This window comes from Notamacropus eugenii, chromosome 6, assembly GCF_028372415.1.
Source record: "Notamacropus eugenii isolate mMacEug1 chromosome 6, mMacEug1.pri_v2, whole genome shotgun sequence".
NCBI classification, from domain to species: Eukaryota; Metazoa; Chordata; class Mammalia; order Diprotodontia; family Macropodidae; genus Notamacropus; species Notamacropus eugenii.
Window position 1 is genome coordinate 293,052,767 of NC_092877.1, and position 20,972 is coordinate 293,073,738.

Below are 20,972 nucleotides of genomic sequence, written 5' to 3' on the forward strand. Positions count from 1 at the left end.
TGATTTTAAAACAAGAATATCATGGAGTCCTTCAGCCATATGCAATTTCTTACCTTCCATGTAAGATCAAGTCTATCTACTGGCATACGCCTTTCACCACTACTTCTATATACCTTCTTGCATTGTTCATCCTTCATCTTATGAACTTTCTGATTTTCTTGATCTTTAAGGGTGTTCTTAAGCACTTCATTTTTGGCCTGCAATGCGTAAAGCAGGACATTAGTATCACATGCCAAACATGGCAGCAAACACTGAGCATCCTATTGGGAAGAAGGTGGACTCTTAATAAACACTTTTTGATTACTGGATGATATGAACAGACAAAAGGTGGTCTTTTAGGAGCATTAAGAAAGGACAACATTGTACACGAACTAATGTAACCTTGCTTCAATGAGTGACTTCAGAATTCACTTAAGTTTTAAAAATATCTCCTCAGAGATAAATCGATGTTTATTCATTCTAACGATTCATAACGATCAGAGGCATAGAGAGGTTAAGCACTTTGCTCCTGAACCCCTAGTCTGTGGATCAGTCAAGGGCAGAGGCAGGTAGTGGTGAAAATGGTGGATTCTTTCTGGAGGAACTGACTATTCTGTCATTTCTATCCTGTTAAGTGGTCTATCCGTTGGCAATGCTTAAAAAGTAGGCCAATTTAGTTAGGATGTAGGGTATGGGAAGGGGAGTCATCTGGAAGAAGTCAAGAGGGATAGTTTAAGGGCCTTAACAAGATAATACCTATAAGCAGAGACCCTTTTACATGGTCCAACGAGCAATCCTACAATTTGAGTGCTGCCTTAGTTGTGAAGAACCCAAGGAGAGTTTTGTGGAAAGCTACATGTAATACTAAAGCTTGCTTACCAAGTTATGGTCCTTAAGCAGGGCAGGGAGTTTCTGTACAAAAATAAGGGGAAAAAAAAACTTTAAAATTCTCCCTCAGTCCTAAGCCCTAGAAACATGCCACTAACACATTTACTTACTTAAACTCCCATTAAACAATAAGTAACATAGAAACAAAGGCGGTCCCAACTGGTAAATTGTTCTGAAAATTTTCCATTCAAAAAGCATGCTTTAATTTCCAACCCCTTCCTACTTCTCCCTGCCTTTCTTCCACTCCCCCAAAAGGAAAATTTTAAATTACCATTCTTTTCATGTCCAAAGAAATAAGACTAACACACGCTTATTGGTGTCACAATCCGGTCTTTTTGCATAGTGCCTAGGACTGTCTACCTCCCATAATTCCTGTCACTATTAACAAATATCATTCATTGATATATGTTATATTCACCCCCCGACACATAACAGTGATACATTAAAAATACATTGCAAAGATAGCTTTTTTCTTGGGAAAATTGTACTGGATAGTTAGTCAGGGCTAAATGCTTCCAAGCCTTAGAAGCAACTAGTCTATTTCCCATATAATAACCTAGCCAATAATACTCAACTTCTACATCTTTTATCTACAAGTTAACATTTCCGCTTTCAGTAAAACACAGAGGACATCAAAGAAATAGAGTATACATTTATTAAACACAGCAAATATTCTGCTAAAGTACACAAAATAGTCTAGGATAGATTCTCAGAGATGTATCATGCATGTGGATTAGACAAAACCAATGCAGTAAAATATGTATAAACAGTCAGTTAACACTGTTGAGCACAAACTAATTATTAATGGCCTAGAAGCAAGATAGAGTTCATAAGAAGCCTGCTTGTGCCTAATACAACTCCATGGTTTCTATTAACAACTTGGAAGATTGTGTAGCTCATCCACTAATCCACCTGCCCCTGGAAATGCAGCTCAGGGAAGGATTGCTAATACTTTAGAAGACAAAATTAAAATTCAGGATGATCTCATTAAATTGGAGAAATGAACTAAAAGGAATAGAGGAAGAGCACAGAATGGTCAGATGTGCCAAGTGGTAAGGAATGTGAAGGAGGCCCAAAAGCAAGCTACCACTACAGCCTCAACCATCTTCACAACTGCCCAGAATTCCAAACGGTAATCTCTGGAGCTTCTGCTCTCTTACTCCCGTTTCCCAGCCTATAGGATCACTTAGAAAGATCTCAGTAGAAGGTTTATGTCATTGATTTCCTCCCGTTACCCCCCATTTACCAAACCCTTTCTCCCAAAGACCTTCAGATAAGAAAGATTAAAAAAATAGTTGAGTTGGGGAGCCACTTGGGACATTCACACTGACGATTCATAGACTACACTAAACAATTGTCCTGGGGGATGCTGAAGATGAACGATGCCCCACCTTCTGAGGGAGATTCCACGCAGGTTGTAGTAGCACCCCTGCCCCCAAGCAAGTCAGGCTAGTTTTTCATTAAAAGGTATTGAAGCCATCCTTGAGACTTGATTGGTTTGATATCATGTCTTATGTTGATCTCTAAGCACTCTCTGCTGATGAAGTATAACTTCATGGGCAACTCAGGCAGGAGAGCTTGGGGGAGGGGGAGGATCCTCAATCTATACTCTTATTGGCTATTCTTTTTCTGCTATTGCCAAGCAAATTTCCTTTGTTTGCTGAGTATTTTTTCTTTCAAATATCAAACCTGAACTACCAGCAGTCAAGCTCAACCCAGAATAACTACACTGACTTGAAAATAAAAATCAGAAATGAACAAAGTAATATGAAGATAATACTTCTGGGAGCTCAGCTCCACTCTGAGGAAACATCCCACAGAATGAGAAGCTACTTTCTTGCCTTAAACAGAATCACTCCAAAGTTTAAAAAAAGAAAAAGAAAACTTGGGCTTTTCTTCTGTTCAACTTTATTATCCCTTAAATTTTTAGCATAATCATCTATTATATAAAAGATATTAGAAAATGTGTTTTTTCTCAGCTCCTAAAGGTGTTCAGTCAGCCAAGAACTAAAAAGAACCAAGCTGTCCCATGCCTTGATGTTTGAACAAGGTCTTTCATGTTGTCACAAAGGTACAAATCTACAAATAATCCCCCTGAAAATTAGTAAATATATAAATATTACCCATGTAGTTTTTACCCCCCAAAATATCTCTTAAAATTCTTCCCTCTTATAAATTCTTCAATAGCCCATTTTCATTTTAATAATACATTAGGTGTCACAACACAGAGATTAACCTTTTTCTGTCACTAGTAATCAATGCTTATTAAAGGGCTCATTCAGAACTTGGTTGACTAAAGTTCACTTTTCCTCTAGAGGAAGTGAAAGTTACCCAAGTTTGAGCTCTAGCAGAGCTGCAGATTTCACTGTGATTCAACTCCCAAACTCTTAATACTGTCCATCCACTGGGAGTCACAACCTGGAGGCCATCACTATCTCTGTCATCATGAAGTCTCTAACAAGCAGCCCCTGCAAGCCACATGGGGGGAAATATAGATACACTCCAAGTATTAGCTTGGCAACTGTAAATCTCAAAAGGGTATCTCATCTTCAGTCTCTAAGCTACTTGACAGGCTTACTGCTAAAATCATGTCTCTATGGATAGACCAGCCTGTCTCATCTGTGGCCATGGAACTATCAATAACAACTCTATCATTAGAGTCCAGAAGTGCTCCCTTCGGGGTTCTAGCACCAAAAGGACTGGGACCTTAAGTAAATCATGGCCAAGACAAAATGACAGGTCAGACTGCTACTTAACTAGGAAATTAATTCTCCAAAAGATCATTTCACTCTCCAATTATGAGGGTATCATGCTTGGATGCAGTAAATGATCTTCCCAGAGTCAGAACAAACTAAAAGCTATCTCTTTCTGAAGAGTAAATATAAGGTACTTTATAATGACCACAACTTGATCACAAACATCAGTGAGGGAGATAGGAGGTGTTTTTAAGGCCAATTTGTAAGAGAAGAAACAGACCATGCAATTAATTCCCTGAGGATCACAGTTTAAGACCTTAGAGTCCAATGTCCTACATAGTCCTCCAGTGCTCAAGACCCACCATTCTGCTTCTCCAGGGTTCAGCTATGGAATGAGTCCTAATCAGCACAGACTCACCAAACATGGTACCTGAGATGCTGCAACCCACTTACCCATATTGTGTCAGGATAAGAAGTTTGCCGGCAGCTTCTGGTAGGGGCCTTTGGTTCCAGACTACTCAAGAATTCAGAGGATTTGCTGACAATATAAATAGATTTGTTAGTTCTTTTAAGGGGAGGGAAAGATAGAAAACATCACCACATTTTTATTGTACCTTTGGATCTCAGCCTGAACTTTTATTGAGCGATGACTAAAAAGAAAAAATCATAGGCAGAACAAAAGGTTATGCTGAGAACAGAGCAAAGCAGAAAATCAAAACACAGAGATATGTTTAGAAGTTGTTCTTGAGGACAGTTGAATTTGAAATTTTCAGTGCTTGTTTAGTGACATGTGAACCCACGATTACTCCAATCTCTTCAACTTTGTGTTGCTGATGTGGAAATTAATGCTCCTTCTGGTTCTCTCATCCTGGCACCTGATTTCTTACATGGACACAAAGCCAGGCACTTGGACTTCAATTTCATCTGCAGAAAGAGATTAATCTACTATTCCAGCTCAGGTTTTCTAGTAAGTATCATTTTCCCTGCCGATGGCAACTTTTCCTCCTTTGCTATTTCCCCTCCACCTCCCAGTGTTGAAGTGTTTAAGAAAAGGACAAAGGTAAAGGAAAAGATAAAGGTAAAATAAAGGAAAAGGAAAAGAAAAAGTTAAAAGGTGAAATAAAAGGTGAAGTAAAAGTTAAAATAAAAGGTTAAGTATCCAACCCCTATCCAAAGCAGGAATAGCTAGCTCTGTTGTCAGGATATGCATGATTGTCCTATAGATCTATTACCGTTGTAAGAGGATAATTTTCAGCCTTTCAATACTTCCATTTGCAGGGACGGGGAACTGGCAGCCTAGAGGCCACATGTAGCCCTCTAGATCCTCAAGTTTGGCCTTTTGGCTGAATCCAAACTTAACAAATCCCCTTAATAAAAAAGGATTTGTTCTATAAAACTTGGACTCAGTCAAAAGTCCTCCTGATTCTAAGGATGATTTTCTTTCTTTCCTCCATATTAAAAGGCCTCTGGACAGAAGACGGACATAACGTTTGTTGGATTGGATTATAACTGGATTATGAGACTCTCTTTCCATACCTATTGCTTCTTCAGTCTCTCTTCTCCTTTATTCTGTCAAATCAATAATGAAGTGGGCTTCTATTTATCACTTCAAGCTCTCACTTCACTTCCTTAGAAAACAGAGTGGGTAATAGCTATGAACCTGAACCTCAGACACTTATTAACTATGTGACCCTGCACAAGTCATTCAGTTTCTTAATATAAAATGGTGATAACAGCAGTTATTTTGTAGGGTTGTTAGGAGAATTAAATGAGACAACACACATGAACTTCATAACCCTTAAGACGCTACATAAATGACAGGTATTAGCATCATCATCATCATTAACATTCTTCATTAACACTAAAAAAAGCAGCAGTAGGATTTATCATCTATGAATTCACCCCATTCTTCAATTTCTATATCCACAAATTCATCTGGTGTTCAAGCAGCTCAAACCCTTCTTATCAGCTTCCTAAGTTCCATTCTCTCTTTCATTCCTCTTTAATGTTACAGACTAATATACAGCTCTGACCCTCCCAAGTGATAAAAGAAAAAAAAAATCCAAAACCAAGCACAAAATAGCTTGTCAAGAAGCAAACGAGAAATTAGAAATAAAACAAAGTGCCAGTATCATTCCAAATAATTACTTAACAGTAAAACGGGATTCAAACAAGGTAAGAGGATTGAGCTATGAGGGGAACTAATAGAGAAAGGAAATACCTGACTGAAGGATACAAGGATAAGTCAGCTGAGACCAGCAGCCTTGCCGTTTGTCTACGATTACTTATCTCATCCAGGATAGACAAGGAGACAAATAGAGCTGTGGAGTCAGGAAGCTGCCCCACTGTCTGTGGCTTTATGAAGTCATCAGTTAAAAGCTTTGTTCGGTTTTTTGGCTTTTTTTGTTTGTTTTCAAAGAGCTACACAATGAGATTGCTGACTCACTGTCCTTAGTTGGATACAGAGCAAGAGAGAAAATCATAGGGAAGAAATTCAGTGATAACCAAGGAAGGAATCCCAGACACAGTCAAACATCCAGCAATCTCATGGGCCCAGGGCTTTTTCATTGAATGTGTAGAGAATCTTCAGTGTTTGCTCTAATGGCACTGCCCTGGGCCATACAACTGAATTTCAGGATGGCTGTAATCCCATGAGAAACACTGGGCAAAAGTTTGAACATGTAAGGCTGACAGGAAATTACTATAAGGTGGCACATAGGCAGACTCCACACTTTCTTCTGATAGGTGAGTTAGCTGATGCAATAGCCTGGATCCAAGTGTCCCATTCTCCTCTGGAGATAAGGAGGTAGAAAAGATAGGTGGGGTCACAAATAGATAAATCATCAAAGGATATGAAGAAGCAATTTTCAAAGGAAGAAACCTAAGTTATCAATAACCACATGAAAAATGCTCCAAATCACTAATAATTAGTGAAATGAAAATTAAAGCAACTCAAACTGTCAAGGACAAGAAAAGAAAATGACAGGCGACGGAGAGGTTGTGGGGAAAGCAGACACATTAGTGCGTTATTAGTGAGGCTGTGAATTGGCTCCGTCATTTTGGAAAGCGATTTGAAACTATGCTTCTTTGTACTTTGAAACTATATTCTCTGAACTCTTTGATCCAATGATAGTACCAGTATGGTCTATATCTTCAAACAGATCAAAGAAAAAAGAAAAAAAATTTCATAGTAGCTCTAGTCTAGTAGAAAAAAAATTGTAAACCTAGGGAACGGTCACCTATTGGGGAATGGTGAAATAAAGCATGGCATATGAATGGAGTGGAATATTATTGCACAATAAGAAAATACAAAAATGGACAATTCCAGAAGAAAATGAGAAGTCGTCTCTGAGCTGATGAGAATGAAGTGAGAATAAATAGGAAAGCAATTCATACAATGAAAATATTATAAAGAAAAACAAGTTTGAAAGACTAGAACTTTGATAGATGCACTGACAACCATGATTCCAGAGTTCTAAAGGTGGAATGTTGAAAAGGTTATGGATGCTGATAGGGGCGCTGAGACCCCAAGAATGACAAGACAGAGTTGCCTGAAAGGAATTCACACACTGGAGCCTTCTTGTAGTCAAGTGGCAAAAAGTATATTGTAACAGTTTAGCAAAAGCAGGCAAGAGTCCTTAGGGGAACCTATAAGATAGTGAGGATGGTGTTGGGGCTTATATGGAAAAGGGACAAGGGCAAGGATACCAAGGATTCTAGTTAGGTAATCTAAGGGTCCAGGTGTCTTTTGGGAGCAGGTGCCTATGATCTAAGGATGAGAAAATGCAGGGAGTCTGCAGAGAGAACTTTGTCAATACCAGACATTGAAGGAATAGTCAGAGGCATAGACCTTGGGGATCTGGCACAAGGGAGACTCCTTGGGCCAGTCAAGGACAAAAAATCTCTGGGCCAAGCACCCTTGTGTCTGTTCTGATAAAGAGAAGGTGTTCTCTAACAAGAGAAAATTTTCACACCGGGCAGGAGTCTGAGAAATTGGGAGGCTTCCAGAGACACGATCTTAGGGTGGGGGTCTGAGCACCCCATCAATATGTGCACCACGTCCTGCCAAAAGTGATACATTTAACATGCAGCATGACACATGGCAATGTGGATCTTTTCAAACTCTATAAATTTATAATGAAGGTTTTCTTTTTCTTTTTTTAATCATACAGTGAGGGAGGGGAATCAGAGTGGGAGGAAATAAAGACATGCTTGCTAACTTAATGTGAATTTTTTTTGTTGTTGTTGTCACTGTTTCAATCATATCTGACTCTTTGTGACCCCATTTGGGATTTTCCTGATAGAGACAGTCTTCTTGACTGGAGTGGTTTGCCATTTCCTTCTCCAGCTCATTTTAAAGATGCAGAAACTGAAACAAATAGGTTAAGTGACTTGCCCAAGGTCACACAACTAATAAGTGTCTGAGGCTGGATTTGAATTTAGGAAAATGAATCTTCCTGACTCCAGACCTAACACTCCATCCACTGAATCACCTAGCTGTCCTTAATGCTCAAAGTCAACAAATGAGAGATTTTTTTTTTTAATTAAAGAAAAAAGAAATTGGAGATGGGGACAGAAATTCCACGATTCTCCCTCCTTCCTTAACAAATCATAACCTTAGAGAAAAAGGAGTGGAGAAGGAGGGATAACACCTTGTCGTCATGCTAGAAGGATGTTCTTCTAATCAAAAGATGCCTGTTAGCAGAGTGGGAATCCCTCTTTGCCTGTCTTTGAGGCCCCTGGTTCAGTTCTCTTCCCTCCCTACAATTTCAGACCCACTGGGGAACCTAATGGGTTTTGGTTCTTCTTTTCTGTTGGGACAAGGAAGGTGAAAAGTTGAGAGGCGCAGAGAAGTGCAGCCTGTACCTGCCAGACTGAAAGACTGTCACATAGCACTCATATAATACATGATTTCTATTCAGATAGCTTTGAATGATACAAAGTTAAAATGGGTATAGATAGCCCATTTAGTGAAATTACCTAAGACAGGCCAAAAGAGAGGAATCAAGCTTTCCAGCAGACAAATATATATAATAAAGACAGGAATGTATACTGTGCGGAAGGATAACACCTACCTGATCCCCTACAAGTCTGTCTTTTGTTTTAGTTCAAAATCAGACCCAGTTCTCCATCCCAGAGAGGATCTTGGGAATATCTAAAAAGTGTCTAACATTCAGTTAGTATAAAACAGAAGACCTTGAGTAATACCCAGACATGGAAATCAAAAGTAAAAGTTCTAATCTTAGTCTGAAGACACTCTGCCTAGCTTTTTTTGTCTGGGTGTGATGGTTTCGACTAAAGTGCTGTAAGCCTGCCCATATCAGGGAGAAGTTCTAGTCATGAGATCCTAGCAAACTGAAGCTGAGATGGCTTAGGTGTCACACAAGAGATGAACCCAGTACCAGAGGAACAATGGGCCAATGGAGACTACACAATGAGGTCAATAGAGCCCAGTGGAAGGACATTCCCAGCCATCCCAGGAGAAGCAGAAGATGACACACAAGGTCTTATAGCATGGGTGGTATGAATTGATCCTACACATGTATTCTCCAGAAGTGCCCACCTCTACCCCCTCTCCCATGCTGGGTCACTCTCTTCTCTGATGATGGGAACAGTTGTGGATGAATATGTCATAGGGCTAGTGGGGAGAATATTTTATAGCAAATTTGACTATTTCCTATTAACAAATGACTTTGCTTTGTACTATCATGAAGGTCTGGGTTAAATCAAACCTCTGCCTTATGAGTAAAAAAAAAATATAAACAAGTCAGTGGGGTTCTGTGAGCTATTGTTTTGAGTATATGGCGAAAGAATACCTTGAAAATGAAGTAGCTATTTTAGGGGACCCAGGTGCTATTCAAGTAAACAATACTGTGAGCCCTGAAGAAACAGGTGTATTCTGATCATTTCACAAACAGGAACAGTAGTTATAGGTAACATCCTGACATTCTCAAAGTTAGGACTTTTTCCTAAATTAGCATGTGATTTGGGGGTACCTAATATAGCAGATGTCTTTCTCAGAGAGCAGCTAGGTGGTGGAATCGGGAAGGCTGACCTTCCCAAGTTCAAATCTGACCTAAGGCACTTACTAGCTGTTGGACCCCAAGCAAGTCACTTAACCCTATTTTTGCCTCAGTTTCCTCTTTTGTCAAAATGAGCTGGAGACGGAAATGGCAAACCACTCCATTATCTTTGCCAAAAAAATCCCAAATGTGTTCACAAAGACTCAGACACAACTAACAACTAAAAAGCAACTGAATAATAACAAAATGTCTTTCTGAGAGTTCTTGAGACAGCAACTTAGAAACACTGGGAGAAAGCATGTGAAAGATGATCTTAATATCAGAACAGGAACAATTTCTTTTAATCTTTCACTTGAAACTTGGAGCTTCTTCATGATTTTGTCTGGGGCTGTTTTGTGGTCTAGACCTAGGATTTCAGCAAAGTAGTAAACTCCCAATGTGGAAACACATTTCATCAGTGCAAATCCGAAAAATGAATTGCTTGACTTGCTTATAGTCACAGAGCTGGTATGTATGTATGTATGTATGTAGGCATGCATGCATGTGTGTAGCCAAGGCTTGACTTGAATCCAGATCTTCCTGATAGGCTAGCTCTTTCTGCACTGTTACCATTCCTTAATTGAGATAAATTGACAGAAAAAAAAATCAGCTGTAGGAAAAAAAATGCTTGTGAAAAATGGACCCCTGAAGACCAAGGATTGGACTTGATCAGTCAAGTAGAGCAGAGCTCCAAACAGAAGCAGAATGTTTTTCTATTTGACAAAAAAGAACACTGGACCTTAGACTTTAAGGTGTGGAAGGAAGAATTATTAAGTGGAAAACAGTACATAGAAGAATAGTGACTTATGTAGCCCTCACTATATCATAGATTCTTTGAGCTGGAAGGGGACTAAGAGGTCAAGTCCAACCTTGCCCTTTTATTTTCCAGAGGAGTAAACTGAGGCCCAGAAAGTCAACATGACTTGCCCAGAGCCACCCAGGTGGTAAATGGCAACGGAATTTGAATCCAATGAGGATTTAATCCCCTGATTTCCAGCCCAATGTTCTTTCTATACTACCCCTCAGATCAGTCTACTAGGCAGTAGCAGTCTGCATCTGAATATCCACAATGGCCATTTTTTGAAGCCAAAAGAAGGTTCTTGTGATGTCATTTTAAAGTGTACTTTCTTCAAATACAGGATCTAACATTGCTTAGCTCTTCTGCTTTCCAACAACCCCACAAATCAAATGTAAACATCACGTATTCCTCAAAAATAATACATCAAAAAACCTGGCATATGAATGTCTGTGTTCAAGGTAAAAGAACCAGTGGTCACCTTCTTAGCTACAAAGCACTGCATTGACTCAGCTATCTCTAAGGGAATGATACTTCCTAATAGCCATATTACTACTTTTTTTTCTTTTTGTAGTAGATCTTTAAAAGGGAGAGAAAGGGCATACAGATAACTGCCACCAAGGCAAAGAAATGTTCTCTGACAGGAAAATTTAAGAGTAGTCTGTGAAATGGGCCCTGTCTTCTAGAGTTTATCGTCTCACCTCCCTAACTAGAAGAAAAACACGGGCAATAACAGTACGAGGGAGATATTATTAAGTGGGACTGACCCTAAGTCTATACTAAGCAGTATAGAGATCATTGAAGGGAGAAGTACATGGTCAAGGAAGGCCTCATGGAGGAATTGGGGCCTGAAGGATGGTTGGGTTTTGTTTAGGGAAACTGTGGAAATACCACTGGTCTGAGTCAGATGATCTGCGTTCAAGTCTTCTGACATTCTGGATTGTCAGAGTGTACTTACCCTCTGGAGATCTCACCTATAAAATGGGGACAGTTATATTTATGCATCTATTCACAGGATAGTGGTGAGGAAAGTTCTCTCCAATCTTTAAGGAGCTGCACAATATACATGAAAGGTATAGTAATTCAACTAAAGGTGGAAAGGGTCATTCCAGTAAGAGGGAACAATGTAAGCAAAACTTCAGTGTTCAGTCATGTCCAACTTTTCATGTGGAATTTTCTTGGTGATGATACTGGAGTGGTTTGCCTTCCTTCTCCAGTTATTTTACAGATGGGGAAACTGAGGCAAACACAGTTAAGTGACTTGCTCAGGGTCATCCAGCTAGTAAGTGTCTGAGGCCAGATTTGAACTCAGGAAGGTGAGTCTTCCTGACACCAGGTCTGGCACTGAGCACCATGGTGTCACCTAGCTGCTTCAAAAAGGCTTAGTAAAGTGGATTTATAAGACAAACTATATAAGGTTCCACAGAACTCCAAGAGCAAGAGCTAGAGCATTCTATGTTTGGAAGGGAAAAAGGAATAGACCTGAGGATGCAAAAGTTGTGTTTCAGGGAAAGAAAGTTCTTGGACTGATTCAGAAAGTTTATGCTTATAAGACAAAGGGATAAGGTAAGGTAGAGTTTGATACTGAAAGCCATCTTGAGGGCTCTGAATTTCATTATAGTGGACCTTGAATAGCAGACTTAGGAGACTTTCATTTATAAGGAATGGGAAGACACTGAAGGTTCCTGCGCAGAGAATGAAAAGTACCACTTTAGGGAAGATGAATCTGGCAGGGAGGGGTAGATCCTGGAGTCAGCAATCTAAGGAAAGGGGTCATAACAAAAGTAAGGAGACCAAGAATATAAATTTCTTTAGGATAATAGCTGTGTCTTAGTTCATATTTGTAGCACAAGGCCTTGAAGATGGGATGGCTTAAAACATTAAAAACTGAATTAGATGGTTACTATAATAATCCATGTAGGAGGTAGTAAGAACCTATACTAAAGTGATAGCAGTGGGGATGCAAATACTCAAGAGACCTCTAGAGGGTAGAATTAACAAGGTTGGACAATTTGACCAAGAACATCAACATGTCAGTATGTAGGCTACTGAGATTGAGATTTAAGTCCCCAGCCCCATTTTTCTTATAGGAGGTGCAGAGGTATTCTCAATAAAACCACTCCAAGTGAAACATAAAGAGGTCAGTGGTTTCATTAGCAGAGTAGAGAAAGTTATAAATAGTCTGACTTTCAACTCACCTTATTTCCGAGAATTATAAAATGTGAGATTGGATTCAAGCTTAACATATGGATAAGGGATCAATTTAGCCCTTAAGTACTTTCAGGAAGCTCCCATGAAGGGTAATATAAGTTTTGTGAGCATATCTGAAGACAAAATTTGGCAGCCAGAATGCATATTCAGCAGAACTTGCTGGACTCAGAGTTCAAGGAAACCAAAATAGATGAGAACCTGATCTGAACTAATCATCTAATTATTCAAATGGAAATAAAGGGGACTCATGCAGTAAAGGTCACTGAAACAGAGAAAGTTTTAGCAAGTGTTATCAACATATATGAGTGAGAAGGAAGCCTTGTTTGAGGGTTTAGACAATTTAATACCCCCCCAAGACAACCATCTGTACATTAGGAAAATGCTAGCAATCCTATGCTTGCAATACTAACGTTCATTATCATCGATATATGGCATGGCAAAAGTAATAGGGACTAACCTTGGGCTTAGAAAGATGTAGATTCAAGCCTTACTCTGACATGCTCTAGGAGTGTGACCACAGACAAGTCAAAACTTTTCAGTGTCCACAGACAACTTTCTAAGATCCTAAGTTACAGAAGAGTTACCATTCTCTAATGGTGAAGGTAGTTTTCACACTGGGATGAAATATCTGGTCCAAATATACCCAAATAGACCTGTGGAATCATATATGGATGCTTCTGCCAACAATGCATAATCATAATCCATCCATTCCTATCTCTTCTGTGCTTCCTTTGCCTTCTCATGAGCTCACCAAGGTGCCAGCACCCTTCCCTGCTTTCCCTTGACATCTCAAGGATACCAGTGTAGTACATGGGTAACCCACTATCCTCACTCTTACCCCATGAGCAGCCCATCTTTTACGTTCATGCATTTCTTTGACAACATCCTTCCTTCACTCTGTTTTTTCTTAATAGTTCTTTGTTAAGCATAGCAGCCTACTTACAGTCACCACACCAGTCTCCATTGCCTTCTGAGTCATACATATTGGAAAAAGAAGGATGACTCTTTATTTAGGTCTATTTTCTGTCTATAAGAAAACTTTTAGGAAACTCTTGTTTAGGCCATAAGTTCCACATACACACTGAGAGCATCCTTCACAGGGGTATTAGTGGGAACAGGACCACATCTTTGCTATTACACAATCAACCAAAAGAGGCAAGTCAAGATCTCACTGAAGTAATTTACTTGATACAAAAATAGACTGGGTCAGTAGAGCAAAACATCACTTTAAAGGCTCTCTTCCAACAAGGTTTCTCTCTCCCACACATACAGCAAAATTATTTAAGATTCCTTAAAAGTTATAAAGAAGGTAACTATTTTCCCCCAGTTATCATTAATAGCAGGTGAGCCATAAAAATCAGATAACTATGCTCCTCAAAGGTGTTGACTGCTGTACTGGGACCTAACCATCTACACAGGAAAAACCAAGTCAATAAAGAATGCCCAGATTATGAAACAGATGAACAACTGGGAAATCTCAGCCTCCAGTGTGGGGGTGTATTAGTGTTTGTTTCAGATGTTATTAGCCCAACTTTACAGATAAGGAAACAGACCCAGAGCAGTTAAGTGATACAGCTAGCTATCACCCAGCTAGTGGTATTTAAGGCAGTGTTTGAATTCAAATCAGCCTCACACCCAAGTCCTACAGTATATTCCAAAAATTCATTTGTAATTCAGTTGTTGGGGACTCAACACATTTTTTCACAAGGAAAAAATATATTGTAAATGGCACATTAAATGCTGCAATACTTATTTTATATCCATTTATGATTATTTCACTCTATCCACCATATCATGTGATCAGTTTATCGTTAACTGAAAAACATAGAGAACATAAAATACTATAATAGATGTTTGTTGATTATAGAAAAGCATTTGCTTCAGCAGAAGAAAATGCCATGTCTCTCATCCATATATAAAATCATTCAATATTCCTTAGAAAATATGACAGAAATAACCCTGTTCAATGACCCTGATAGCAGACATCAAGCAAGTCATAAAATAAGGAGATGTATGCTTGCCAAAGGTATTTGCCACAGTGATGGAAGAGAATCCTCACAGTGTTGAAGTCAAAGTAGATGGAGAAGGCCTCCATATACTCCTGTTTGCAGATGATGTACTGACTGCAGCAACCCCAGAATGTCACAAAGTCTCCTGCAAGAATCTCAAATTATTCAAAGTTTTGCCTGTCCATCCACACTACAAAGACCAGTCTCTTAAAAAAAAAAAAAAATCCCTAATCACACATGCTCTATTATTTAGAGATGAAAAGGCTTATTAGAGACAACATGATTATATGTAAGAGACACATGAAATGAATCAGCAGAATTAATTCTCCCCTTCACAAACTCACTGTCCTAGACCAGCATGATAAATACAACATTCCATTTTCTGCCTCTGCCGAGGTCCCCATTGTGTCGGGAATGCTTTTTCCTCACCTCGGCCTCATTGAATTCCTAGCTTCCTTCAAAGCACAGGTGAGGGGTCACTTGCACTGTATCATTTGTTTTTCCTGTTCAAGTAATCAATTCAGGGGTTACTTCATCATCACAAAGCACACAACTCTTTAGCATTGAGTCATACATGTCTCTGGAATCTCTAGATGTTCCCAGGGGCCTCTGGTACATGCTCTCTGGGATGGCTCCTATAAACCCATCATCATACTCCAACTCTTTCTACACCTATATCTAGGACAAACAGTAAAGATGGCAGTGAGTTGAGTCCAGAGGTGAATAGGATGAAGAAAACAGCCTGGAATGATTTAGGGAAACTGCAAAGTTCCTTTCCCAACAACAGGCCTCTCATGAGAGCAAAAGGTTACCTTTCAAAACTAACATTCTGCAGTTTTGCTATCAGGCAACAAGACCTGGAATCCAAATGGCACTGAAGAATTAAAAAATTTCACTGAGGACAACAGATAGGTAGATGAGGGTAGGTTTGAGCAGTTAACCAATGAGGAACAATGAATAAGAGAAGATGTACTGGTCGTTTGCCAAGAAAAAACTAAGTCAGACAAATAGTCAAAGTATTCCACTGATCTCCTTGAAATATCAGGAGAAAAAAAGCAAGTTCTCCAGAAGGACCAACTGTTGCAAAGTTGGGGAAGGATACAGACAAGAGTAACAAAGGAAAAGGAGACATAGAAGGATCGTCAATTGATCTGTACCATCATAGGGAACTCCCAAATCAATGAGATCCATTTTTGAGTATATCCATCATGGCACCTTTCTCTAAGTTCCTGATACTGAGGAAATCACAAGTCTGTAGTGTCTGAGACACACACACACACACACACACACACACACACACACACACACACACACACAATTCTTCCCAAGTATTCCACATCAGTCATTTTTATATTTTGATCTTACTGAGTGGCGTTCTTTCCTACTTAGCTACAAGCTATCCAATCAAATGAGAGAATTAAGTCTAGGTGTATCTGGGGAAAAGGTCATTTATTACTCAATGAGAGGATATCTCCAGAGTAACTACACTGCTCAGGTCCTGCATGAAAGGTTAGAAAAGACCCCCAAATCTATTCTGCATTGATAAGCAAGTTCTCAACCCTTGCTAGGAGTCCCATACTCAGTCATGGTCACCTTTTCCTAAAAGAAGACTGAAAAAGATCCAGGGATGGATGATCATGTTATTTACAAGCTATCAAATTTCCATTATCTGTGATTTCACAACACTCTAGCTTGCAACCCAGGTGGGACCTCCCCACCTGCCTGCAAATAAGCTAGACACAGACTATTAAGAGGTGACTGTATTTGCTGCATCATACAAGGGAAAACATTTCAAGAACTAAGGTTATCTAGCTGAAAAGATATTTGACATTTCGAATGATACTAAAAACCTGACAAATCCCTGTTAGCATACTCCCAAAATAAGGGTTACTGATTACAAGCAACAGTCAATCATTTTTTAAACAATAACAATACTACCATGAGAAGATAAAGGGAACCTACCTCAGCCTCAAGGACACCTCAGGTCAGGTCCTGACTGACACATATTAGTTGGGTAAACATGAACAAGTCACTTCATGTCTGATTGGCTCTAGGAAATTCTCTAAGAATGAATTACAGATGAGTCAGGGATCTTTACCAGTAAAGGAAGTGTCCGCACCAATTAAATCACGGGTCCAGACAGGGGAAAAATGTTTAAAAAGAACATTTGCATGGCACTTTCAAAGTTATAGAGGGCACTTTTGCTTCTACTGACTCGTTTGATGCTTCCTTCAATCCTGCAGAGGTGGGAAAAATAATCATTATTATTCCATGGTGAGGAAATTAAGACTCAGGGAAGTTACACAGTAAGTGACATATATAGAATTTGGGCATGGGTCTTATAACTTATACACCAGCATAATTTCCATTCTTTTAAGTTGCCAACTCTCAATCATCTGTAACAAATGCTTAATCCACATATAACATTATATTATGTTATTATATTATTATGCTATAATACATGAATATGTCATATGATATAAATATATTGTGTTATACACAAATATTATATCATATTCACACATGTATATATGCATATATGTGTGTGTGTATATATATGTGTGTGTGTGTGTGTGTGTGTGTGTGTGTGTGTGTATATATATATATATATATATATATATATATATATATATATATATATATATACACACATATATATATATATGTATTCCCCCCCAGTTACATTAAAACTATTTAACATTTAGGGGTTGGTTTTTTTTTTAAGTTTTGAGTTCCAAACTCTATCCTTCCTTCCCTCCTTCTTTCTCCTCTATTCTCTCCCCTCTCTGACTTGGTAAGCAATGAGATATAGGTTATTCTTGTGCAATCATGCAAAACATTTCTATATTAGTCATTTTGTATAAGAAAATTCAAATGAGAGAAAAAGAATGAAAGAAAGAAAAAGAAAATAGCAAGCTTCAGTCTATATTCAAACAATATCAGTTCTTTCTATGGAGGTGGATAGTACGCTTCATCATGAGGCCTTTGAGATTGTCTTGGATCACTGTATTGTGGAGAACAGCTAAGTTATTCACAGTTCTTCATCGAACAATACTGCTATTACCATGTACAACATTCTAATTCTGTCCATTTCACTTTGCATCAGTTTGTGTCAGTCTTTCAAGGTTTTTCAGAAATCTGCTTGTTCCTCACTTCTTATAGCACAATAATTCCATTATAAACATATACCACAGTTTGTTTAACCATTCCCCAATTGATGGGCAGGTATCCTTTCCATTTCTAATTATTTACCATCACAAAAAGAGCTGCTATGAATATTTTTTTACAAATAGGTCCTTTTCCTTTTTTTTATGTCTTTAGGATATTGACCTAGCAGTAGAATTTCTGGATCAAAGGGTATGCACAGTTAAATAGCCCTTTTGGGCACAGTTACAAATGTTTAATTCAAGAATATCCCCATCCTGGGTCAAACAGGTGGCTGAACTTCTTATTTTACTGTTCCCATCTTAGGAATTTCAAACTAGTTTTTAACACTTGCCTTGGGAAATTTTAAGTACATACACACATATGTGTGTAAATGTATGCACATGTATGAAAATAAGTATAGATAATATATAGTCATATCTACACATGCATGTGGGATATATGTGTATCTAGACTTGCAGCTATATCTAAAACATATGTGCTTGTCGACATATCTATATGTGTGAACCCTTACATATCTACAGTGTGTAGATACATATACATGTACATATGTGTGTACCTTCAAAGATCCACAATATACTTGAGATTAAAAAAACGCCATATACTTAACGAGTTTCAATAATCTATACTGCTTCTTCCCCTTTAGAAGGGATGTTAAGGCAATATTGTTATTTTGTGCAGTAGTATCTCCTCTGTGAAATTCACTGCTACATAAAGCTATCCTGACAAAGATCACATTTGGACTTGAAAAGGGTTGGGATGATTTAGGGACTAAATATAATCTTCAGAAGTACCAAGACTGGGTTTACATCTGTTGCCTGCCATGCCTCTCAATCTCTGTGTCATTGTTCAGCATCCTAAAATCAAGTAACTCTCCATGGTGAGATTTAAGGTCTGTCCCCAACCACAGCAGGACTCTAAGCCTGGCCTGCTCCCAGCCTTCCATGGAAACTGTCACTGCCATCCACTTTTCTGTTGTTTTTAAAGGAAATGGCCATACTGCAGAAGTGCATTCCAGAGGTCTTTTCATAAAAACCATCCTATGTGCTCCATCTGCATGTGCAATCTGCTTGTGTATTTTCAGCCAGCTTGCATGGGCAGATTAATGTGTACAATTAGAAAGCAACCTCACAGGCATTCGATAAACTGCCTCTGTTATTACACTCAGGAGAGTCCCTCTGGATGTCAATAAAAACCTAGTTTTCTGCCTGTTAGCTAAATAATTGACAACACTAAAAATAATCAGAAGCAAATGAACAAAGTCAGGAACACGGTGTCAAGGGTGCATAGATGAGGATTCACGGTTGTGGCCCCATTCAGTCACTATGAGCATTTTCCTAAGCAATCTTGGAATTGGGATACCTTTCCCTAAAGAAAAGGCAATGTGTTACTGACTTGCCACGGAGCCATACGTTATAGCATGCTGAGCACTGGCACTGCCAAGACAGGAACCATTGACTAGTCTTTTTTAAAAAATTGCTTTGCCTTTGGTTTGCTTTCCTTCATTTCAGAGAAATCTATTCAAGCTAAGGGCAATCGGATTCATACTTTCTCATGTGTTTCTGATAGAAGGGACCTTTAGATACTATTTAATCCAGCATCCTCATTTTATAGATAAGGCTAAAGTCCAAAGTAGTTGTCATTTGCCTGATAATAGACTTTGCATACTTATGACCAGGGCCATCTCTGAGTTTGTGCAGAGTTGTCCATTCCTGTTTCCAGTCAACCACATGTACTGACATAGTGCTAAAGAAGCTTGGTCTTTTGTCATAAGGCTTTCTCCCTATTAGCTAAAACGGGGACTCTCTTCCCTTTCAAGTGTGTAACATGTCAGGAAGATTTCAAGTCACTTCCCATAAGGGGTGACTTCCCAGGTGCCAAGTGGCCATGAACACATGGAAGATAAACCACATGTTCCTCTTAGACAAGTATAAGCCTGAGGCTACCTCTTGCGTCTGTTCTTTTCTGATCTTAGGCAAACAAGCATCTCTTCCAAGACGCACAGACCCAGACTTGACAGCAACTTGGTATGTTTGAGAAGTCTAGAAGTCCTAAATCTTTCTGGTCAGAGCTGATTGATGATCCAGAGAGGAGTCCTTGGCAACTACTCTAGAACTCTTGGAGAATGAATGTCTACAAGAGATCTGGTCCAAATCTGGCCAGTTTACCAGAAGACATGGACCATGGATAGTTTGGACGTTGCAAGGTTGAAATGAAATGTGGAATGCCTATTCAATAGCTCCATGAGATTTAAGTCTCAGCCTCCTGAAAGAGTATAACAGTAATTGTAAATTGTTATTGAAAACTGTTTAAAGTTGTTTTGTCCATGTACGCTGTGAGTCTTTTGGGTCCTTCACCATTTCTTTCGTGTGTAGGAACAATAATAGTTGTCCTATACCTGACGGTATGTCGAGTACATTTCCATGATCTTAGGGAGAATCAGCCATAAGTCAAAACCTAAGGGTTTAAGTAATTTTCCCCAAGGTACTCAGATATGGGGGAGGAGCAGATGTAACAAGCCAAAGAAGATGAGAGGGAGTCTAGCACCCTCTTATTAGAGGTCAAATTCTCCCAGGACTGTACTCTTTGTAGGCCAAATTCATGGATCCAAAGCCAAGCAAAGAGCATTTGAAAGAAATCCCTTTGGGAGATGGAGTGAGCACATTTTATTTCACATATTTATTTTATATATTTTACATTTTATCTCTACTTAGCTTTACAATGTCATATGAGATAGGTACATGATGAAGTCACTAATATCCCCATTTTAAAGATGGAAAACCTGAGGCTCTGAGTGATTTAGTGACTTACTCATCATTACCCAGCTAGTATATGTCCAAGGCTAGGATTCAAACCCAAGTTTTTAGGTCTATTCTCTAGCATGCTGCCACGTATGTCATCAAAGAACCCACTTAATCAAGCTCTTAGCTAAAGCTCATCTAACCTCTTCCTGAAGACCTCCAATAATGAAGGAGTCACTACCTATAAAGGTAGCTCCTTCCATTTTTAAAAAACTCTAATTTTTAGGAAGTTTTACCTTATATGGAGTAAAAATCTATTTCCCTATGGGCTCAGTTGGTGAAATCTTGGCACTATTAAAAACCTGCTTGTCCCCTCAAAAAATTCTATTCTAAAACTAATTCTAGGAAAAGTTTGATTAGCGAAT

General features: G+C 38.9%; 1 protein-coding gene across 5 annotated transcripts in view; it reads right to left on the reverse strand.

The window, feature by feature from the left end:
* The window catches only part of EPSTI1 (epithelial stromal interaction 1), a 112,370-nt gene that overhangs the window by 42,860 nt on the left and 48,538 nt on the right, over positions 1 to 20,972 (reverse strand). For 2 of the 5 annotated variants that reach the window (XM_072617147.1, XM_072617149.1), the window contains exons 7-9: positions 4,017 to 4,101; positions 859 to 891; positions 54 to 197 (exon numbers count right to left, since the gene is read on the reverse strand). In XM_072617147.1, coding sequence (XP_072473248.1) covers positions 54 to 197; positions 859 to 891; positions 4,017 to 4,101 — 262 coding nt within the window. The remainder of the gene's footprint in view (positions 1 to 53; positions 198 to 858; positions 892 to 4,016; positions 4,102 to 20,972) is intronic. The other 3 variants (XM_072617148.1, XM_072617151.1, XM_072617150.1) reach the window with 2 other exon arrangements.